The sequence below is a fragment of the Phacochoerus africanus genome, chromosome X (genome assembly GCF_016906955.1).
Source record: "Phacochoerus africanus isolate WHEZ1 chromosome X, ROS_Pafr_v1, whole genome shotgun sequence".
In the NCBI taxonomy this organism is placed as follows: Eukaryota; Metazoa; Chordata; class Mammalia; order Artiodactyla; family Suidae; genus Phacochoerus; species Phacochoerus africanus.
Window position 1 is genome coordinate 8,301,965 of NC_062560.1, and position 21,435 is coordinate 8,323,399.

The window sequence follows — 21,435 nt, forward strand, 5'->3', positions numbered from 1 at the left end:
CCTGTCGGACAGCACAGGGACTGTATCCAGTCTCTTGAAAGATAAGATAAGAAAAGGAATGTATAGGAGTTCCCATTGTGGCTCAGCGGTAATGAACCCGACTAGGATCCATGAGGATGCAGGTTCCATCATAGCCTCACTCAGCGGGTTAAGGATGCAGCGTTGCTGTGAGCTGCAGGAGACGTGGCTCGGATCCCGCGTGGCAGTGGCTGTGACAGAGGCTGGCAGCTGCAGCTCCACTTCAACCCCTAGCCTGGGGACTTCCATAGGCTGCCGGTGCGACCCTAAAAAGAAAAAAACCAAAAAGAAAACACAGACTTTATTTTCACACAGGCGGTGTGAGCCCCAGCTTGCCTGTCCCCGACCTAGACAGTTTTCATAGCGAGCCCACTGGCTTGGGGTGGCTGTCAGTATTTCAAGTATCAGGTCCATTAAATACTTAGTAAAGCGTCTGTGTTGAATACCTCAGATCGGTGCCCTTGATATCTGTTCCAGCTGAAGATGCAGAACCAACGAACGGCCCTGCGGCCCGAGTAGGACATGATCTGCTGAATAAGCCCTATTTGGAGGGTCAGGGAGGGCTCGTTTAGCAGGTTTTGCTGATGCATCAGGCCAACATGAACCGGGCAGGATGGTTCGCTGCACAGCTCAAATGGTGTGTGAAGCCGTTTGTGAAAGGGCTGTGGTTTCGTGGCTTTGCAAGAAACAAAGCATGTATTTGGTTTGTTGTAAATCTATTTTTATTGCCTAGTTGGAGGCACATTCATGCACATGCTGCTCTCCTCTCTCACGAGACGAGAGCACCTTTCACCCCAGATGGAAAGGATTTTACCCTTCGAGGCCTTTTTTAAAATTTTTTGAAACATATCTTGTTTTTATTGAAGTCTAGGTGCTTTACAATATTGTCGTTTCACGTGTACAGCAAAGTGATTTGATGACACATCGGTGTATATGTATTGACATTCTTTTTTATCCTGTTCCATTATTATTCCAGTTCCTTGTGCTATACGGTAAATCCTTGTTCATCTGTTTCATATATTGTAGTGCATAGCTTTTAATCCCATTTCCCCAATTTATCCCTTCCCCCTACCTTTCCCCTTTGGAATCCGTAGTTTTGTTCTCTAAGTCTATGAATCTGTTTCTGTTTTGTAGATAAGTTCATTTGTGTCATACTGTAGATTCTACATGTGAGTGATATTAGACGGTGTGCGTCTTTCTCTGTCTGACTGCACTCGGGTCTGATCATCTCTAGGTCCCTCCTTGTTGCTGCAAATGGTATTACTTCATTCTTTTCATGGCTGAGTAATATTCCATTGTATATATAGATTGCATCTTCTTTATCCGTTCCTCCTTGAATAGACGTTTAGGTTGCGTCCATGTCTCGGCTATTGTAAATTGTGCTTCTGTGAACACTGGGGTGCATGTATCTTTTTGATTTGTGGTTTTATCTGTTTATATGCCCGGGAGCGGGATTGTGGGGTCACATGGCAACTCTGTTTTTAGTTTTCTAAGGAACGCCCATACTGTTCTCCACAGCAGTCATACCAGTTTCCATTCACACTAACCATGCAGAAGGGTTCCCTTTTCTTCACACCTTCTCCAGCATCTGTTATCTGTAGACTTTTTGATGGTGGCCATTCGGACTAGTGCGAGGCGGTACCTCATTGTAGATTTGATTTGCGCTTCTCTAATAATTAGCGATGTTGAACATCTTTTCGTGGGCCTGCTGGCCATTTGCATGTCTTCTTTGGAGAAATGTCTGTTTAGGTCTTCTGCCCATTGTTTTCCATTGGGTTGTTTGGTTTTTTTGTTATTGAGCTGTGTGAGCTGTTTTTTGTATTTTGGAAATGAATTCCTTGTCAGATGCATCATTTGCAAATATTTTCTCCCACATCATAGGTTGTCTTTTCATTTTGTTTGTGGTTTCCTTTGTTGTGCAAGAGATTATAAGTTTGATTAGGTTCCATGTGTTTATTTGCTTTTATTTCTATTACATTTGGACACTGATCTAAGAAAACCTTGGTACAATTTATGTCAGGGAATGGTCTCTTTTAGGAGTTTTATGGTGTCGTGTTTTATATTTAAGTCTTTAAGCCATTGTGAGTTGATTTTTGTGTTTGGTGTGAGAGTGTGTTCTGACTTGATTGATTTGCATGTGACTGGCCTACTTTCCCAACCTGCTTTTGCTCCCTGCTGAAGAGACTGTCGTTTTCCCCATTAGATGTTCTTGCTTCCTCTGTCGAAGGTGTGTGGGTTCATTTCTGGGCTCTCTATTCTGTCTCATCCATCCATATGTCAGTTTTTGTGCTGATACCATGCTGTTTTGATTATTGTAGCTTTGTTGTATTGTCTGCCGTTTGGGAGGGTTATGCCTCCAGCTTCGTTCTTCTTCCCTAGGATTCCTTTGGCAATTCTGGGTCTTTTATGGTTCCATGTAAATTTCAGGATTCTCTGTTCTAGTTCTGTGGGAAATGTCATGGGTGATTTGATAGGAATCACATTCAATCGGTAGGTTGCTTTGGAAGGTATCACTGAACTCTGTATCCTGCTCCCCTTTAACAACTTCCACACCTGCCCTTGAGCCAGACGTGAGCATTTCTGTCACTGACCTTCCGTTCTTTGGTCCTGCTGATGTCTTGTTGAGCAGAGGGAGGGGCGCACGGAAAGCTGCGGAGGCCTAAAGGCACAGCAGTTGCAGCACTCTGGCAGGCTGCAAAGGCACATGCTCCTTAGCCCTGGACTGGGATTGGGGGGCAAGGGTGCTGGAGGCTGGACCAGGCCCAGGGAGGCGCATCCCTTCTGGAGATGCCAGCCTTCCAGCTGTTAGTCAGTTGTTCAGGTCCCGGCTGGTTCCCCTGTAGAGCTTTATCCTGGTGAGTCATCGTTTTGCCTCAGCGAGCGGGGCATTCCTTCTAGCCGACTGCTTTCAGCCCTCCTCTTTGCAGAAGCCTCAGGCTCCCACATCCACCATTCGTCTTCACGGCTGCATCCCCGCCTTTCAACAGTCCTTCCCTGAGGATTGTCATCCGCATGTTCTAGAAATGGAATCTGCATCGAAGAGCAGAATCACGTGGAGAGAGAAAGTTATGCATCCAAACTGTATACTTAGCCTTTAACCCTCCCTCCAAATAAAGAAAAAGAAAGACATTGAGAACATGTTCAAGCCCTGGGTTAGAAGCAGGTTTGCACCCTGTTCTTTGCAAGCTGCCTGTGCTGCCCCTGTGGTTGCTGCTGCTGAGAGCACCAGTGGTCCAGCTGGGCGTGGACACAGCATCCACGCAGAGCAGTGAAGAGCTTTGCTTCCTGTGGCTCAGGTCTTAGTGTGAGCGAAGTGAAAAGGTGAACCCTGGCACCTCATCGTCAAGAGCTGAGATGCCAGCTCAACCTCTCATCGTATGTACGAACCTTGGACACGTTGTCCTGCTTCTCTGACACTCGCCCTGCACGTGTGCAAAAGAAAAACACCCACTCTGGGAATTCCCCTGTGGCTCCCTGGGTTAAGTACCCAGTGTTATCACTGCAGTGGCCCAGGTTGCTGCTGTGGTGCGGGTTCAAACCCTGGCCCAGCAACTTTCGCATGCTGCCGGTGCCGCTAAAAAACCCACCAAAAAAAAACAAGCACACACACAAATACACCACCTCTGAACAGCTGCTGTGAGGATTGAGATATTGGACACACAGGTTTGGTTGAAGGTGGAAACGTAGTCAGGATTTACTGTATCTTGTGCACCTCGAGTAGCATTTCCACGGCCCAGTGTCGTTCTGGGGAGTAAATGAGTGGCTGGGGGCGTGAAAGAAACATGCTGCTGTGGACTGCATTTCGCCTCCCCTTCCCCCCCAGAAAATGCACACAGCGAACCGTAATCCCCAATGTGAGATGCGGAGGTGGAGCCTGTCGGAGGTGAGGAGGCCCTCATGCATGGGATTGGGGCCCTTGTAAACGAGGCCCAGGGGGAGTTCCCGTTGTGGCTCAGTGGGATAAGAACCCGACTCGTGTCCATGAGGATGCAGGTGTGATCCCTGGCCTCGCTGAGTGGGTTAAGGATCCGGGGTTGCCATGAGCGGTGGTGTAGGTCACAGATGCAGCTCAGATCCGGCGTGGCTGTGGCCTAGGCCGGCCGCTGCAGCTCCGATTCCGCCCCTACTCCAGGAACTTGTATATGCCACTGGTGCGGCCCTAAAAAGGCGGGGGGCAGACAGGGAGCTCTCCACCACGTGCAGTTATGGGGGAAAGACCATGTCTGTGGGCCAGGAAGTGTGGGCTCCCGCCAGTCGCTCAGTTTGCCTTGATCTTACACTTCCCAGCCTCCAGAACTGGCGAATACGCTGCTTGCACTCCCTGGTCCGTGGTGTCTTGTTGTGGCCGCCTGAGTGGCCCAAGACAGAGCCCAGGAGCTTGCTTCTCCCACAGTTGCTGTCAGTCACTGAGATGTGTTCGTCAGGAGCCTGGTCGGCAGTCAAAGCGGTGCTTTGGTGGAACTCTGTAGATGTTTCCAGGTGGAGTTTGCGGTGGGCTCAGCGTGGTGTCCTGCTGCCCGAATGCGGAGCTAGTGGCTAGGTTCAGTTACCCTCGAGCGATCGGGGGCCGCGGTCTGTAAAAGGGAGCAGAGGGCAGGGGTTGACTGCACGGGTTACAAGAGGCTGCACTGATTTCCAAGGGAGTTCCTAGAGCAGGGCCTGGTCACGAGAGGGTGCCGAGTACCGGCTGCCTGGTGTTGGGCTTATCGTTATTACTGCAGTGGGTGTAGGCCTGCCCTGGAGATCCCAGGAGGATAAGACAGGGCCTGCGGTGCGGTGCTCTGTCCCATCCGCGGGTGGAGACACGAGGGGAAGAGATGGTGGGAACCAGGTGAGTGGGGTTGTCACCGGGAAGAATTCCTAGGAGAGAAGGCTCCACTGTGGCCCAGAGTGGATACGGAGGAGTCCGTGAGATGGTCCTGCTGCATCACTGGCCTGGGATTTTTCTACTCTGCCCCTTGCTGGAGACCAAGGGAGAAAAGCTTGGGGATGAGCTTCTGTGTGGAGTGGCAGAGACCCAGGGCATAGGGTCATTGGTTCTGTTGTGGCGGGAGTGGGCAGGGGAAGGGAGCGCAGAGAGAGAACAAGTTCAAAGGAAAAGATGAGGCTGAATGTAGAGGGCCTTTGCTCCTGCCCTTCCCGAGGGGCCCTGTAGGGGGCGCCCCTCTGTGCAGTCTAATGTCCATGGTTACAGTCTGGAAGAATACACAGGAATTCACAGCGGCTACGACCCTGCTCTTGACATGACCTCCGTCAACTGCATATTCTGCCTATTCTTAATAACCGGGCCAGGGGAGTGGGCGGGAGGTGAGTGAGGAGGAGAAGTGGAGCGAGAGAAGGGGAGGGAAGTGACCGTGGGCAAAAAGCCTCTCTGGTGGAGGAACATTCCTCTCTGGAGAGCGCTGCGTTTATTGCACAGCCTGGCTCTTTTGGTAACGGGGCAGGATGGTGATTGGGACGAAGCGGGGGAGGGGGCGCCAACTGCCTCCTTGGCTGATGAAGGTGGCCTCCTAGGAACTGAGTGTGGGAGGCAGTGTGCCGCCCCCCCCCCAGCCCCCCAGTACGTAGGATGGGTGGGTGCTCATAGAAGGGACGCCTTGGGTGCAGGATTCCCAGGACCCCCGCAGGTGAGGGCCTGACAGAGCAGACACCCCCACCCCCACACCATGAACCCCCAGCGCCTCCTGTCTCACCCCGTGCGACCTCGTTTCCTTGAAACAGGCATTGCTTCTACACCCTGTCACCACCTTGACTTGGCTCCCAGTGTTTTCATTCAAGCACCTCCATCCACACGGTCTCTGCGGTCTGTGTTAGCCGCAGCTGCTTACAGAGGCAGTAGCTGAGGATTCCCGAGGGAAGAGTCTCCCCTCTTTCTAATGCCCCAGCATCGCTTAGCCAAGGGGACATGCCCAGTGTTTTGGTAAAACAACAGACAGACAGAAGCATAAGCGTCTGGAAGGAGCCCTGCAAACCCAGGTCGAAAGCCGGGAGTCTGATTTCTGTAACATTTAACCTGCGCAGACTCCAGCCTCTGTTGTGCTGTGAACAAAGGCTCTCCCTTTACAGCTGTTTCTCGCCAGCGTGCGAGCATACGCCTGCCGCGCTCTCCATCTCTCCCTCTCTCTGCCTGACCCTGCCCGCGACGGCCCAGGGCAGCACCCTGGGTCCTACAGCCAAGTCTCCCTGCTAATGAAGTGCGTCTGAAGTCGGTGGTGGCGCCTTTGGGTCTCGGTGGCTGATCCCTCCGCCCCCCCAGCCCAGGGCTCACGGAACCCGGGCCCCTCTGTCTCGCTGCAGGTTTTTCCCACTCGGCCTTCACGTTCGGTATCGAGAGCCACATCAGCCAGTCCAACATCAATGGGACGCTAGTGCCGCCGGCTGCCCTCATCTCCATCCTGCAGAAGGGGCTGCAGTATGTGGAGGCCGAGATCAGCATCAACGAGGTACGTGCACCCGGGGCGGGCGGCGGGCGCCCACGCCGCGCAGACCCGGGGAGCGTGGGAGAGCCGGGGAAGCGCTTTCCTCTCCCTCGCTGTTAACACCTGATCCGCTTGGGGGACGCGGGTCAGTGACACTCCGAGGCCGCTTAGGCGGTTGTGTCTTCCAAATCCATGCGCACATCACCGGCTGTTGACTGATGGTCACAGTTACACGGTACTTTGCCAGATCTGAAAACCACTCAGCAAATTTGCAGCCGCTTTATACAGTCGTTCCTGGGCATCCCCAGAGTTTGGGTCCAGGAGCTGCCGTGGATGCCAAACCCGAGGTGTTCAGATCCCGTATTCGACCTTACGCTTGAGCGAATTACTCCGCATCCGCGGATTTTTCCGCATCCGAGGAGAGTGAACATAGTAGTGCAGATATTGGAAAAAATCCGCCTGTAGCAAACGTGTGCAGGTCCAACCCGTGTTGTTCAAGGGCCAGCGGTACCTCAGGGCGGTGTGGCCTTTGCACATGCGCAGAAAATGCTCTCCCGCCTCGATTTCTTCAAGCAGGTCGGTGGAAGAGGGACCCTGTGAAACGTTTGCTTAGAATCTGTGGTCTATGTCACGGTGCAACCAGACAGTCAGGGAGGAGAGAGGACGCCTCTCGTGTTCAGGAGCATTTCAAGGATGGTTTCATTACTGTGCTCATTGAACAGCTGCTGGGGGGAAGGGGGGACAGTAATTAAAACTTTACGTTTGTTCTGGTATGTTTGTGTCCCCTTCCTCTTTGTGGATTGGGACACTGAGTACTTGGACCAGTGTTATCCTCCCCCCCTTTTTTTGACCACACCCATAGCATTCGGAAATTCCCGAGCCAGGGATGGAACCCTGTCACAGCAGCCACCGATCTTTAGCCCCACAAGCCCCCAGGGAACTCTCTGTCCCTGTGTCAATGGCTTATTCGAGCTCCCCTCCTTCCTGTACTGCTTTGCCCTCAGGATGGTCCTGTGAGGATGCCCGGGCTCCCTGTGGTGCCCCTGCTCTCTTGAGCCCCTGTTCCTTTACCCCGTTTCTCCCGCTGTGGTCGGGCTGGCTGGGCTTCCCCAGCGAACCCATGTTCTCCTGCACAGCCGACTTGCCCCGCGCCCACGCCCCCCTCTTTACCAGCACCCATCCCAGGGTCGCCGGACCCTCCAGCGGCCCCTTCCAGGGCCACAGCAGCCTTGGGGCCCATCTGCCTGAATCCCTCTACAGCCTGTTCCATCCCCTCTTCCTCTGAACTAATGTTCTCCTTCCAGGTCTGTCATATTCACGGCGTTTAAGTCCACTTTCCGCTTAGCTTTTAAGCAGAAGTCCCGTAGCTTAGGTTCTGTCACGTGGATTCCTCTGCCATCGTCCACAACCCCGCCTCTCTGAAAACACCCGAGTGTCTTCCTACCCTTTGCTCTTTCTTGCCTGACAACAGGCAGTCTCCCCTTTCCTTTTCTCACATGGGATGCCCGCGATCTTCCACCGGCAACTTGAGGCCCTTCTAGGGTCTGTCTACAAAACACATCAGCGTGGGGCTGGCGGTACAAGACCCCAGAGGTCCCCCCAGCTCTCAGATTGTATGATGCTGCTGCAGTTGGATTTCCCTGCCCCCCGGTTTCCATGGCGTCCATTTGAGAAGCCCCCATACCTACCCTCCCTTGGCAGTTCAAAATCCCACATGTCCCAAGAAGGATGAAAGAGCGTCAAAGTTCCCGTCCTGGCTCAGTGGTTAACGAATCTGACTAGAAACCATGAGGTTGCGGGTTCAATCTCTGGCCTTGCTCCGTGGGTTAAGGATCCGGCGTTGCCGTGAGCTGTGGTGTAGGTCGCAGATGCGGCTCAGATCCCGTGTTGCTGTGGCTGCGGCGTAGGCCGGCGGCTACGGCTCTGATTGGACCCTTAGCCTGGGAACCTCCATATGCCCTGGGAGTGGCCCTAGAAAAGGCAAAAAGACCAAGAAAAAAAAGAGAAAGAGTATCACATTTGTCAGGTACGTTTCCAGCCGTGAAAAACGAGGCAGCGTGCTTTTAAAGTGGAAGCTGGGAGATGCTCTGTGACTCTGGGCAGTCACTACCTTTTACAAAATCGTCATCCACGTGGGGTGTGAGTATGTGAAGAAGGGGGTGACATAGAAGCTGGCTGACCAGTCGGTCAGCACTGGCCCCTCCATGGCCGTAGCCAGGGGATGAGGTGACTGTCTTCTTTTTCCCATGTTCTCTGTTGTTTTATATTGTTTCATTATTTTCACATTTTATAGAGTAACTAGTGGTCAGCTGGGGCGATGTTTCACTGCGATACCGCACAGCTGAACCTCAGGTCCTCAGGTCTTCCTAATTTATGGGGAATCAGGCTAAAACATGTTTGCCCATCCAGCAGACACGACCGAGAGGCACCAAGTTTCGTGTGACTCTGACATTTGGCGTATTTTCTAAGGAGAGAACCCTGTCCTGTTTTTAAGTGTGCATGGAAATGTTTTCCTTGTTGATAGAAACCAGAGATTCAAAGGAAGTTCCAAAAGCAGGAATGGGAACTCAGCCGTGCTGTTGGGAGGATAGTGCATGCGTGTGGGTCTGCACCCTGAGCCCAGGGAGTCCCTTCAGGTGGCAGCATGTTTATTACCGGAGGGGGGGGGCAGGTGTGTCAGGAATCCAACCCTGCGAGGGGCAGGGAACTCTCCTGGGCCTGAGGTGTCCAAAGAGAGACCTCTGTCACATGAAAGGGGAGTGGCTCCACACTTATCATGGGCCCCAGGCAGGCTTTCTTGCCTTGGGCAGTCTCGACACTTGGGGGCCAGATCCTTCTCTGTCCCGGCTGTCCTGAGCTCTGTGGGATGGGGAGCAGCATCCCTAGAAGCCCAGGTGTGACAACCCCAAATGTTTCCAGACCTTGCCACATGTCCCCAGAGGGGTAGAATTCCACCCCCACCCCACCCCCTTTTGAGAACCCCTGCCTGAGGGTGGCCCTCTCCTGGTGAAGTTGAGTGGAAGGGTTCCGCGGCCCCTGCAGCAGCAGTTGGTGTTGACCCAAACTTCGGGCCCCACCTGGGGGCAGCGATTACGCCCGGTCCTCCGTGGATGCTCACCCTCGCCACTCCCACCGCGCTGCCCACCTGGGATCCCGGCAGCTGGCTTGGGATCCTCGGGATTCCCGACCGGGGGCAGCATCCCCCGAGGCAGCTCCGGGTCGCTCTCATTCCGTCCCCGGCCGCACCTGTCGGGTGGGAGGGCGGAGCCCGGCCGGGAGCCCTGTGCAGGAGCTGACGCTGTGCCGGGCTCGTCCCCAGGACGGCACGGTGTTCGACGGCCGCCCCATAGAGTCCCTGTCCCTGATCGACGCGGTGATGCCCGACGTGGTGCAGACGCGGCAGCAGGCCTTCCGGGAGAAGCTGGCGCAGCAGCAGGCCAGCGCGGCGGCGGCGGCAGCGGCGGCAGCGGCAGCAGCCACGGCGGCTCCGGCGGCCCCGGCAGCCGCAGCGGCTGTTTCCCAGCAGAATCCACCAAAGAACGGCGAGGCCACGGTGAACGGCGAGGAGAACGGAGCGCACGCGATAAGTGAGTGCCGTTTCCGGAGCCTCGCTCTCGGCGGCTTCCCTCTGTTCTCCGTCCAGCCAGGTCCCCGCTGCTTCGAGGCCCCGCCTCCTGCGCGATTGCTGGGGTGGGTGTCCAGGGTTTGCCTCCTCTGCCGCCGCGAGGGTTTGGCATCGACATCCTTAGACATGTCGTGTTTTTTACCCACGTTCGCTCAGCTTCAGGAGGGCTGCCCTGAGAGCTCATGTAGCGTGAAAGGTAGTTTTCTTCCTTGTGACGATGGGCCGGAAAGGAAAGGATTGTCGGTGGAGGCCCCGCCGCATCCTCCAGCCTGGCAGTCAGATGTGATGTGTGACACTCAGAGCTCATGGTCTCTGAGAGGGCCCCGGGCTCAGACAGCAGGTGCTGCTTTGGGGCCTGCCAGAGGGTCCCCGTTTGCTTAGTGCCCAAAATTATGCGGCAAATAAATGAGAGGCTACCATGTTTACCCAGACACTGTGACTGCTTTTAAACTCCGAAAGTGCTCGGGGGTTTACGTGCAAAGAGTTTGTGTGTGTGAGTCTGCGGTGTGAGCCCATGTGTTATGCATGCATGTGTGTTCTGCCTTGCTTGAAAATCATCGCCCTCCGAGCAGCCGTGCTGCCCGGGTCATCATCCATGGGCCCAGGGAAGGCGTTCGTTCTTCCAGGCCTCTCTGGTAGGGTAGAGGGGCGGCTACAGCGTTGAGCAGGAAGCCGAAGCCGGGGCGGGCTGCGGGGCAGGCTGCGATGCGGATTATGTTACAGCAGGATGGCTTAGAGGCCATCTGTCGAGTGTTGAATGCAAAGACCTCCCGCCGGCAGGGCCTGTAGTCACTGTTATCAAGGTCCAAAGTGATGGGGCAGAGAAAGGAGAAGAACAGAACAGGTGGCTGGAAGCACAGGTCGTGTATGGGCTGTCCACTCCCATGGACTACATCGCTCAGGATTCCAAAAATAAAGAAAACGGGAAGATACATGTCCTTGTTCTCTTAGTCTTTCACCCCAGAAAGTAACTTGAATTGGGGAGCTTCGAGAACTGCGTTTGTCTGCCAGGACAGGAATTTTGCAGGCTTCCAAATTGCACCTGTGTCTTTTCGATCTTAGGAAACTCCGAGGGCGCGTGGCCACCGGGCGGCAGGTGCAACGCCTTAAAGTGCGCTGGCGGCTCACAGACTGAGAGCCTCCGTTTCAGGGGTCCCTGGGGGTTACTTTTCATCCGAGGGCTGACTGCCACCCCCACCCCCCACCACACACACATCATCTGGTGGTTTTGACTTTTACTTTGTTCTGGAAACCTGGTCCCGCCTGGTCCTTGCTCCCAATTTGCCACAAGGCAGGTCGTGGCCAGAATGCAGTCTGACATAAAGCTTCATCCTGACGTTCAGGGATTTTTTTTCTTGGGAGTTCCCATTGTGGCGCAGCAAAAACAAATCAGACTAGGAGCCGTGAGGTTGCAGGTTCGATCCCTGGCCTCACTCAGTGGGTTAAAGATCCAGTGTTGTCATGCGCTGTGGTATAGGTCGAAGACCTGGCTCGGATCCTGCGTTGCTGTGGCTGTGGTGTAGGCTGGCGGATATAGCTCGGATTGGACCCCTAGGCCTGGGCACCTCCATATGCTGTGGGTGCAGCCCTAAAAAGTCCAAAGGAAAAAAAAATTTTTTTTTCTTGTGCCACTTGGGGGAAAACAGCCACTTTGCAGGGTGAGCCTCTCCCAGGTGGCATTTAGCATGGCTCATGTCCACCACCCTCCAGATAAAATGTCTTGTCCTATCGAGAAGGCGCCTCCACTCAAGAGCCAGCTGGCTGTAGTCAGCTTTGTTGAGTCTCGTTCTGGTTGTTGGTAGATGTGAGCCTGGCCCTAGTTATAAAGAAGAAATACTGGTTTGTATTCTTCTATTAAATTTGGAGAGTGTAAAGAAAGGTAGCATATTTGCTAAATTACATAAAAGCCATGACTTAGTTGTCATCATCAGAAGTGACATGACCTGGACCAGCCAAAGAAGTCGTTTCTAGAACTCAGGGGCCCCGCGGGTGGGTTTCTCTGGTGTCCGTCAGCCACGCGTCTCTGCCTGTTTCCCGAGACAGATAATCATTCAAAGCCAATGGAAATCGATGGGGACGTGGAGATTCCACCCAACAAAGCCACGGTCCTTCGGGGCCACGAGTCTGAGGTGTTCATTTGTGCCTGGAACCCCGTCAGTGACCTCCTGGCTTCCGGGTAAGGCCGGCCGGCGGGGCTGCCCAGGGTCAGGGCGCCTGGGCAGCCGGAGGGGACGCGCGCTCCTCTGCTCCCGTGCGTGTGGCCTCTGCCCCCCGCGTGCAGACCGGGGCCTGGGCTCCGGCGCCGCTGACTGCGGAGAAGCCGTGCCTCCGCCACTTCCCGCAGGGTGGGGAGCAGCTCGGGGACCTTTCAAATTGCTGAGCGCAGCCGGGACCGGGAAGGGACGCGCTGGGGGGGGGGGGGGCGGGGGGGGTTAAGACGCCAAGGGCCGCGTGTATTCCTTGCGCAGATCCGGAGATTCCACCGCGAGGATATGGAACCTCAACGAAAACAGCAACGGGGGCTCCACCCAGCTGGTGTTGAGGCACTGCATACGAGAGGGCGGCCACGACGTCCCCAGCAACAAAGACGTGACCTCGCTGGACTGGAACGTAAGCCGCCTCCCCCGCCCGGGACGCTCACTTCACGTCTGCAAAGCCCGCCCGCAACTACGGGAGGGCTGCGGGATGGAGCGGGCGACATGGACGCCAGGAGGGGGCCGTGTGCTCGGTCCCCCACCCCGGGGGCCGGCCTCCGTTTCTTCGCCCTGGGCGGCCCCTAGCTGGGTGCTCGGGAGGAATCTGGGAGGTCCTGTCCGGGAGCCTGTTCTCATCCTCCAGCCCTGGGGTCTCGTGCGTGTGTATCTGAGACACACGCAGCCTTTGGCTCCTTGCGGTTTTGTCGCTCTTTTTTTTTTTTTTTTTTTTGTCTTTTGTCTTTTGTTGTTGTTGTTGTTGCTATTTCTTGGGCCGCTCCCATGGCATATGGAGGTTCCCAGGCTAGGGGTCGAATCGGAGCTGTAGCCACCGGCCTACACCAGAGCCACATCAACGCGGGATCCGAGCCGCGTCTGCAACCTACACCACAGCTCACGGCAACGCCGGATCGTTAACCCACTGAGCAAGGGCAGGGACCAAACCAGCCACCTCATGGTTCCTAGTCGGATTCGATAACCACTGCGCCACGACGGGAACTCCTTGTCGCTCTTTAATGACCTGTTCCTGCATATTCTGTCACTTTGTCACAGAGTCCAGTCCTCCCTCTCTGCAAAAATCTTTAAAAGCTCATCTCAGTCTCCAAAAGCCTCACGATACCTTCTCGTAGGTGTTGCTATGGATGTCGTAGGTGGGGAGGGGTTGCGATGTGCTTTCCTCGCCCCCTCCTCTCCTTGATGCTCTTACCGGGGAGCCCGTTCTGTCCTCGGTGCTCACGGAAGGGCAGCGGCGGCTGAGGTCGGCCGGCACACCTGCCGTACCTGGCGAGGCCCTTCCCCGGAAACTGGTGACTGACGTCAGATGGCTCCGGCCCCGCCTACGTGAGAGGCTCCCTTTTCAGAGCTGCCCCCACTAAGCTGTCGTTGTTGCTGTGTGTTTCTCTCTGGCCCGCAGAGTGATGGGACACTGTTGGCTACAGGTTCCTATGACGGTTTTGCCAGGATATGGACGGAAGATGGTAAGTTCTGCCTCCCCCGGCTCGGGGATCGGCCGAGAGGTGCTGTGGTTTGTCATCATCCAGGGAGCAGCCCGGGACTTGGAGGTCACCATGCTTGCTGTGCTTTGTTTTTTTACATACCAGGTAACCTGGCCAGCACCTTAGGCCAACATAAAGGCCCCATCTTTGCCTTGAAGTGGAACAAGAAGGGGAATTACATTTTGAGTGCTGGAGTCGACAAAGTGAGTGTTTGCGTGAAAGACGTCTCTGTGCTCCGCAGATGCTCCTTTAGGTTTAATCTCCGATAACATCAGGGTTTCTTTGAATTCCGAGACTTCTGCCTCCCCGGAAGAAATCTGAAAGACTTGTCTCGGGGTTGTTTGTTTCTGTGAGTTTTGGCCGACCTCCCGTCATCTCTCATGCACTGTAGCCACAGACCTTCCTGCAAAGCTTCCCCCCATGTGTTTGGAGGTTCGTATTCAGTGGTAGAAAGAAGCAATCCCCAGATTGCATTTATCCACTGCTTCAAGGAGCCCACTGGTGTGGCGTGCCCTCTGCGTAAACTCTGACCAGCGGTTTTGCCCACCAGGCTTGTTCCCCTCCCTCGAGAATCATCGTTGCTTCTGTCTCTAGATCACAGGGTCCCTGAGAGCAGGAGGAAGGCAGACGCGCGTACGAGGGCGCGTGCTCATGGCAGCCCGCAGAGCAGACCTAGAATCCACTCTGTGCCCAGACCAGGTTGCCTGGTGGGTTGTAACGGCAGTAAGTCTGAGTGGCTGTGATCACCCAGGCGCATCTAGGAGCCCTTATGGGGTGAAGGGACACCGGGTGAAAGGTCCGGAGGTGTAGATGCCATACTGGCTCTGACTCCGCTAATTCCAGCACCCCCCCCTACCCTGTCTGGGTTTCTGTCTCCTTAGCTGTCAGGACAGAAATGGAATCATGACCCCTAGAGCCCCTGCGTGAATGGTTATTCCGCCCCCAAAACTTGGCAGGGATTCTAAGTCATTCCAAACAACTTTGGAAAAGAAGCGTTATCAAGAACCGAAAAAGGAGGAGTTCCCATCATGGCTCAGCGGAAACGAATCTGAGTAGCATCCATGAGGACCCAGGTTCAATCCCTGGCCTCGCTCCATGGGTTAAGGATCCAGCGTTGCCCTGAGCTGTGGTGTAGATCGCAGATGCAGCTCGGATCTGGCGTGGCTGTGGCTGTGGTGTACGCCGCCAGCCAAAGCTCTGATTGGACCCCTAGCCTGGGAACCTCCATGTGCCGTGGGTGCGGCCCAAAAAAGACAGAAGGAAAGAAAGAAGTGAAGAAGGGAAAAACGGGAGTTCCCGTCGTGGCACAGTGGTTAACGAATCCGACTAGGAACCATGAGGTGGCGGGTTCGGTCCCTGCCCTTGCTCAGTGGGTTAACGATCCGGCCGTTGCCGTGAGCTGTGGTGTAGGTTGCAGACGCGGCTCAGATCCCGTGTTGCTGTGGCTCTGGTGTAGGCCGGTGGCTACAGCTCCGATTCGACCCCTAGCCTGGGAACCTCCATATGCCGCAGGAGCGGCCCAAGAAATAGCAAAAAGACAAAAAAAAAGAAGGAAAAAACAACCCCATTCTCACATCAGTGTATGGCTCTACAGCTAGAAACCATGCCTGCATGCAGTGCTCTGGCCTGGTCTCCAGAAGGCTTCGCATTTGCATAATGACTTCCGGATGATTATAAAGTAACTACTGTCTGTCCATTCAGGTTCTAAAAATGCATAGAACATGATAGAGGTGACCTGTAAGCATTGTCACGCTCTCGGAATAGTCATCGTTGCATTTGATAAGCCCTGGCCCGCAGGTCAAATCTGGCCCATTAGCTGTTTTTGTAAATAACGTTTTCTTGGCCTGCAGCCCCACCCATTGGCTCCAAATAGTCCGTGGCGACTTTCCTGCTACAACAGCGGGACGGCCGAGTTGTAACAGACACCGTGTGGTCCTCAAAGCCTGAAATATTCTCTCTCTGGGCCTTGACAGGAAAGGTTTGCTGCCCCTGCGTGACAGTAGGGTCACCGACTAGGGCAGTGAATTATCATTCTTCATCTCTCTCTCTCTCTCTCTCTCTCTCTCTCTCTGTCTCTCTCTCTCGTTGATGCTAGCAAACCTTTTGTTCAACCTTGGCAACCTTATGTCTCACATGAGAACGCTGAGCTGCTATGGTTGATGCGCTAAAGGTTCTCCTACAGCTACCACTGAATTTTCCCAGCGACGTTACAGTTCAGACATCTCACACACACACACACACACACACACACACACACACACACACACACACACACACACACACATGGAACTTGGTCTTCTGGAAGGCTGGTCATCCATACTGCTGACTGAACTATTTTAAAGATTTGTGCAGGTGATAACTACTGCCTGCGTTGGCCCCTGTGATGCTCCCAAGGCGAGAGGGAGTCCCTGGGGGGCTCTGTCCTTTTTCACGGACAGGAGCATGGAGCCCTCGGGAGCCTCACCACTTGGCCTTGGGGACACCTTGGTACAGAGTCGGGAAGGGGTTGGAACTCCCGCCCCATGGCCAGGAACTCCTGCCCTTGAACCTCCACACACTCCAAAGAGTTCTTTGCATCCTCGGCTCCTCCCTGCCCCCACCCCAGGGGCTGTTTTTATATCCGTTTTGGATCTGCTGCCTGATTATCTTTTGACCCCACCAGGCAGTGCACGGGACAGTTCGTGAACTGCACGTTCAGGTTCCTAGCCGTCTCTGCAGCAGACACCGTCTGCCGTGATTAGTAGTCAGCCAGTGCGTAATAGTCAGGTTTCAAAAGCAGTATATTCTCAGGGAGGAAATGTAATGTAGAGATGCTGGCTTTGACCTTCAGTGCATGCTTAGCCCAAAGTGGCTAAAGTGTATTTCAGATTCTGAAGAGCTTTCGTGTCACGAACGCTTTTTTGGCTGGAGTATATTCTTTGCCTTTTTTTTTTTTTTTTAATCTTTTCGGGCTGCTCCTGTGGCATATGGAAGTTCCCAGGCTAGCGGTCAAATCGGAGGTACACCTGCCAGCCTACACCGCAGCCACAGCAACGCAAGGCTTCGAGCTGCACCTGCGACCTACACCACAGCTCATGGCAACGCCAGAGCCTTAACCCGCTGAGCGGGGCCAGGGATCGAACCTGCATCCTCATGGATACTAGTCAGCTTCTTAACCCACTGAGCCACTAGGGGAGCTCCTATCCAGTGGATAGTCAATGTATAACATCAGCAAATTGAAACAGATACGGATGTAGCGTGTGAAACTGTATCAGAGTTGTGGAAGAGTTTGTATGTCCTTTGCCTGGCAGATCTTTGCCGGGGTGGGAGGGCGGGGGCGTGTAAAGGTTCCAGTGTAGTGGAAAATTCCTGTTGATTAACACTCAATTCTGGGAGTTCCTTCCGTGGCTCAGCGGGTTGAGAATCTGACCACGGCTTCTCGGGTCGCTAAGGAGATGCGGGTTCGGTTCCCCAGCCAGGCTCAGGGAGTTAAAGCGTGCCGCGTGGGTCGCCGCTGCTGCTCAGATTCAGTTCCTGGCCCCGCACCTTCCCTCTGCTGCAGGAGTGGCCGTTTTAAAAGAAAAAAAAAGACTGAGTTGTAATGGTTTTCACTGAGCTCCCCCTGGCTGCTTCCCTAAGGGCCTCCCAGCAGGAGCTTCTTAAGCGTCTGTGATTTGCTTTGTCCCCCTGCCCCCCCCCCATGCTCCCCGGGGTGGAGATCTTTTTTTTTCCGTCTTTATAGGTGGACCAGTCAATCAGTGCCACACCCCAGTGTAACCCAAGTGCTGCACTGTATCCCGTGCCCCCAGGTCATGGGGCTTTTCTTTTGGTTACGAAAACGTGTTTAGATCTGCATCCGTACAGTTTCATGGTTGGGCCGATTCCCACCAGGATTGGTCCTTTTCTGAGTCTCAGGGCTGCTGGGTCCAGGGCAGTAACCCCCACCACGTGTGGCCAGGTTTATAAATGTGACCGTCTGGATTCTAAAGCGCCAAACACACCATGGATTCTAAAGACACGGACAAAAAGAATGTCCAGTATTGCACTGATAGTCCTGTGTTGATGTCATGTCGAAATGTTAATATTTTGGCCACATCAGACTGAAAGAAACAACCGTTAAAAGTAGTTCTACCTTTTTTTCCTGTGTGTCTGTGTGTGTGTGTGTGTGTGATTACTAGAAAGGTTTCAACTTCCTGTGTGGCCTGCGTGCTATTTATTGGGTAGTGCTGGGTTGAGAGAAGAGAGGGACCCCTGCGTTTGCTTGTAGGATACATTTTTCTGGAGAAAACACTCCCCAAGAAAAGTTACTAACGTTGTTTCCTTTTCTTTGTTTTTTGCGGAGCGCAGACAACAATAATCTGGGACGCCCACACCGGAGAGGCCAAACAGCAGTTTCCCTTTCATTCTGGTGCGTAGCTTTAAAACGGAGATGTATTTTTGTGTTTTGCTAATTCAGAAGTAGTCATCTGAGTCCTGGGAAGTGTCCCCTTGCTGGTAGTGAGAAAACCCGTCTCACGGGAAGCGTGGCTCTTAAGGTTTGCAGCACTCGGGTACCAAGTTTGCAAACACTGCAGGGAGCCTCCCCCCGCCCCCCCCCCCCCCCCCGCACCCTGACCCCACCTGGGCTCCTTCTGGCCGCAGCCCCAGGACGTGGTGTGGGGGCCGGGGGACCTCGCCCAGCTTCAGCTCTTCCCGGGAGGAGGGCTCAGCATACAGGTGAACACACAGCTCAGACGTCTTCTGACAACAAGATGCAGAGCAAAACCCGCAGAGGGCAGAGTCACCCGGGAGAGACCCGGAGCTTCCAGACGTCGCCTCCTGGTGGAATCACACAGGACCTGCTGACGGCCCCAGAAACAAGCTCTAGGGGCGCGTGCAAACCGTCCTCCACCAGGAAACTCAGCAGAGCCTGGTGCCCAGGGTGGCTCTGCGGGCCTGCCCCCTTGGCATCCTGCACCCCTGGGAGGAACAGGGGGTGCAGCATAAACCACATTGTTTGCACAAACAGTCGAGGCGTGGAAGCCATTCTTCCCAGTCAGGAATGGTGGAAACCCTCCAGAAAATTCAGATGCCCAGACTCGGGCCAAGGGCCCGAAGAGCGGTGTCGGCCCAGGCTGGTAAGCCCTTCCTGTACAATGTGCAGCTGCTGCTCTCGACCCGACTGTGTCTGTGTGTTGGAGCTGCACCAGGCCCCACAGGGCAGCCCAGGGTCTCAGCATCCAGGTTCCCAGCTTCCCACATGACAGTTCACGTCCCCTGAGACTCAGAGCTGTGGTTAGATGCGGCCTCTTAACCTAAGACAGAGGTGGACACACCGCAGGGGGGACAGCCCGTGAGAAGACAATCATACAAGCGGGTAGTTCCCGCCTGTCTTCCCAGGAGCCAGCTGCTCCGTTCTGGGGCATCACGCCATGTGTGGGGTGAGCCTTTACTGCCGTGTCAGCTGTCCCCGAGGGGATGCTTACGAGGGCGTCAGGGGGCCTCTCGGGATGGGTGGTGCGTGGGGATGATCTCAACCCGAGGACTGGCCCAAGGGCCCCCCCAAGACCGCACAGCCCATCTCAGTGCCCAAGGGGTGCGCTATGCCAGGGATGCAGCCCTGCGGGGAGCAGACTGAGGAAGGGCCCTTACTGGCGAGGCCCGTGGCAGATGCATGGATGCCAGCTTCTCTTAGTCCACCTGGTACTTCAGCGCCCCTGCTCAAGGCCCACCCAGCAGGTGCTGGTGTACACCTTTCTGCCCTGCACAGGGCTCCCACCTCTGCCATGGCTGTCCCCAGGGCTTGAGGACCTCGTCTGATACACCTGAGGCTTGCCCATTATTTTGTTACTGGTGTGGCTTTCATGTAACTCCACTCACGATGGGGAGGTTGGGGAGCGTATCCTGGAACATATCCCCCCCACCCCCCGCCCCGGGGAAACGGACATGACTCCAGGACCAGCATGTGGGCATCCCAGCCCCGGGAGGGGTGGGGAGTAGGCAGCATATGTGTACCATTCACCACAGTCTAGTTCCAGGATGTTCCTGTCATCCCGCCGGGAAACCCCTCCCCCATGAAGAACACACTCTCACGCCCACTTTCCCCAGCCCCTGGCAACACAGGCTGCCTGTTTTGATCTGTGTGTGTCTTCTCCGGGCCAGACATCTGCGCTGTAGACTGTGCAGATCAAAGCCAGTCTGGTGAATTTCCACAGTGTCTGGCACAAAGCCAAAACCATTCCTCCTCTGGTTGTCACAAAGGACGTGGTGATAAGGTCAGAGGCCTAGAGCATCAGGTACTCGTGTGCTGGCTGAATATCTGTCTTGCAGAAAGCTCTGCCTTCTGTTTTTCAGGGAATATGCCCAAGATAATTGTCAGCAAAGTTCCTCTAATGGGTTTATCCTAAGAATTCATTTAGAAAGTCTTTCAGCAAAATGTAACATTCAAACCAGTGGGAACTAATCAAACTTACAATCTTCTGCACAGCAAAGGAAATCATTAAAAAAAAAAAAAAAGACAACCTACAGAATGGGAGAAAATAGTTGCACACGATGCAATGGACAAGGGCTTCATCTCCAGAATATACAAACAACTCCTACAAATCAACAGCAAAGAAACAAACAACCCAAGTGAAAAATGGGCAGAAGACCTGAATAGACATTTCTCCAAAGAAGACATGTGGATGGCCAACACACATGAAAAAATGCTCAACATCACTGATTATTAGAGAAATGCAAATCAAAACTACAGGGAGGTACCTACCACTTCACACCAGTCAGAATGGCCGTCATTAATAAGTCTACAAATAAAAAATGCTGGAAAGGGAACCTTACATTGGTGGGAATGTAAATTGGTACAACCACTGTGGAAAACAGTATGGAGGTACCTCAGAAAACTAAGTAGAGAACTACCATATGACCCAGCAGTCCCACTCTTGGGTGCATATCCAGACAAAACTTTCCTTAAAAAAGATACATGCACCTGTATGTTCATTGCAGCATTGTTCCCAATAGCCGAAACATGGAAGCAACCCAAATGTCCATCAACAGATGAATGGATTAAGAAGATGTGCTACATATACACAATGGAATACTCCTCAAACGTAAAGAAAAGCAAAGTAATGCCATTTGCAGCAGCATGGAGGGAACTAGAGGTTCTCATACCAAGTGAAGTAAGTCAGACAGAAAGACAAATACCATATAGTATCACTGCTACGTGGAATCTAAAATATGCCACAAATGAACATATCTACAGAACGGTTTCCGGTACAGCACAGGGAACTACATACAATCACTTGTGATGGAACATGATGGAAGATGATATGAGAAAAAGAATGTGTGTGTGTGTGTATATATATATATATATATGTGCATAACTGAGTCGCTTTGCCGTACAGCAGAAATTGACAGAACACTGTACATCAACTATAATAAAAAGAACTTTTTTCCTGCAGTATTCCCCAGAGCATTCCCCAGGTCCGTGAAAGGGCTTTCCATCCCACGGACACCTCTTTCTTCTGTCCCGAGAGAGCGTCTTGCCTGTAATTTTGCTGCCCACGAGGTGGGCCTGTGCCGTCGCTGGCTCAAAAGTCTTAGGTGTTAGTTACTTGCTTTTTTGAGTTGGGCGTGTGGTAGAGCCTGCCCAAGGCGGAAGGGAAGGAAGGGTGCTGTTTTCCAAGGTGAAGTGCAGGTGGGGAGCACTGCAGGCACAGCTTCCTCAGCATGTG

General features: G+C 53.9%; 1 protein-coding gene across 5 annotated transcripts in view; it reads left to right on the top strand.

The window, feature by feature from the left end:
• The window catches only part of TBL1X (transducin beta like 1 X-linked), a 244,773-nt gene that overhangs the window by 206,221 nt on the left and 17,117 nt on the right, over nt 1–21,435 (top strand). For all 5 annotated transcript variants that reach the window (XM_047764411.1, XM_047764412.1, XM_047764410.1 and 2 more), the window contains 7 exons: nt 6,316–6,461; nt 9,757–10,024; nt 12,106–12,238; nt 12,531–12,672; nt 13,669–13,732; nt 13,856–13,953; nt 18,077–18,137. In XM_047764411.1, the coding sequence (XP_047620367.1) occupies nt 6,316–6,461; nt 9,757–10,024; nt 12,106–12,238; nt 12,531–12,672; nt 13,669–13,732; nt 13,856–13,953; nt 18,077–18,137 (912 nt within the window). The remainder of the gene's footprint in view (nt 1–6,315; nt 6,462–9,756; nt 10,025–12,105; nt 12,239–12,530; nt 12,673–13,668; nt 13,733–13,855; nt 13,954–18,076; nt 18,138–21,435) is intronic.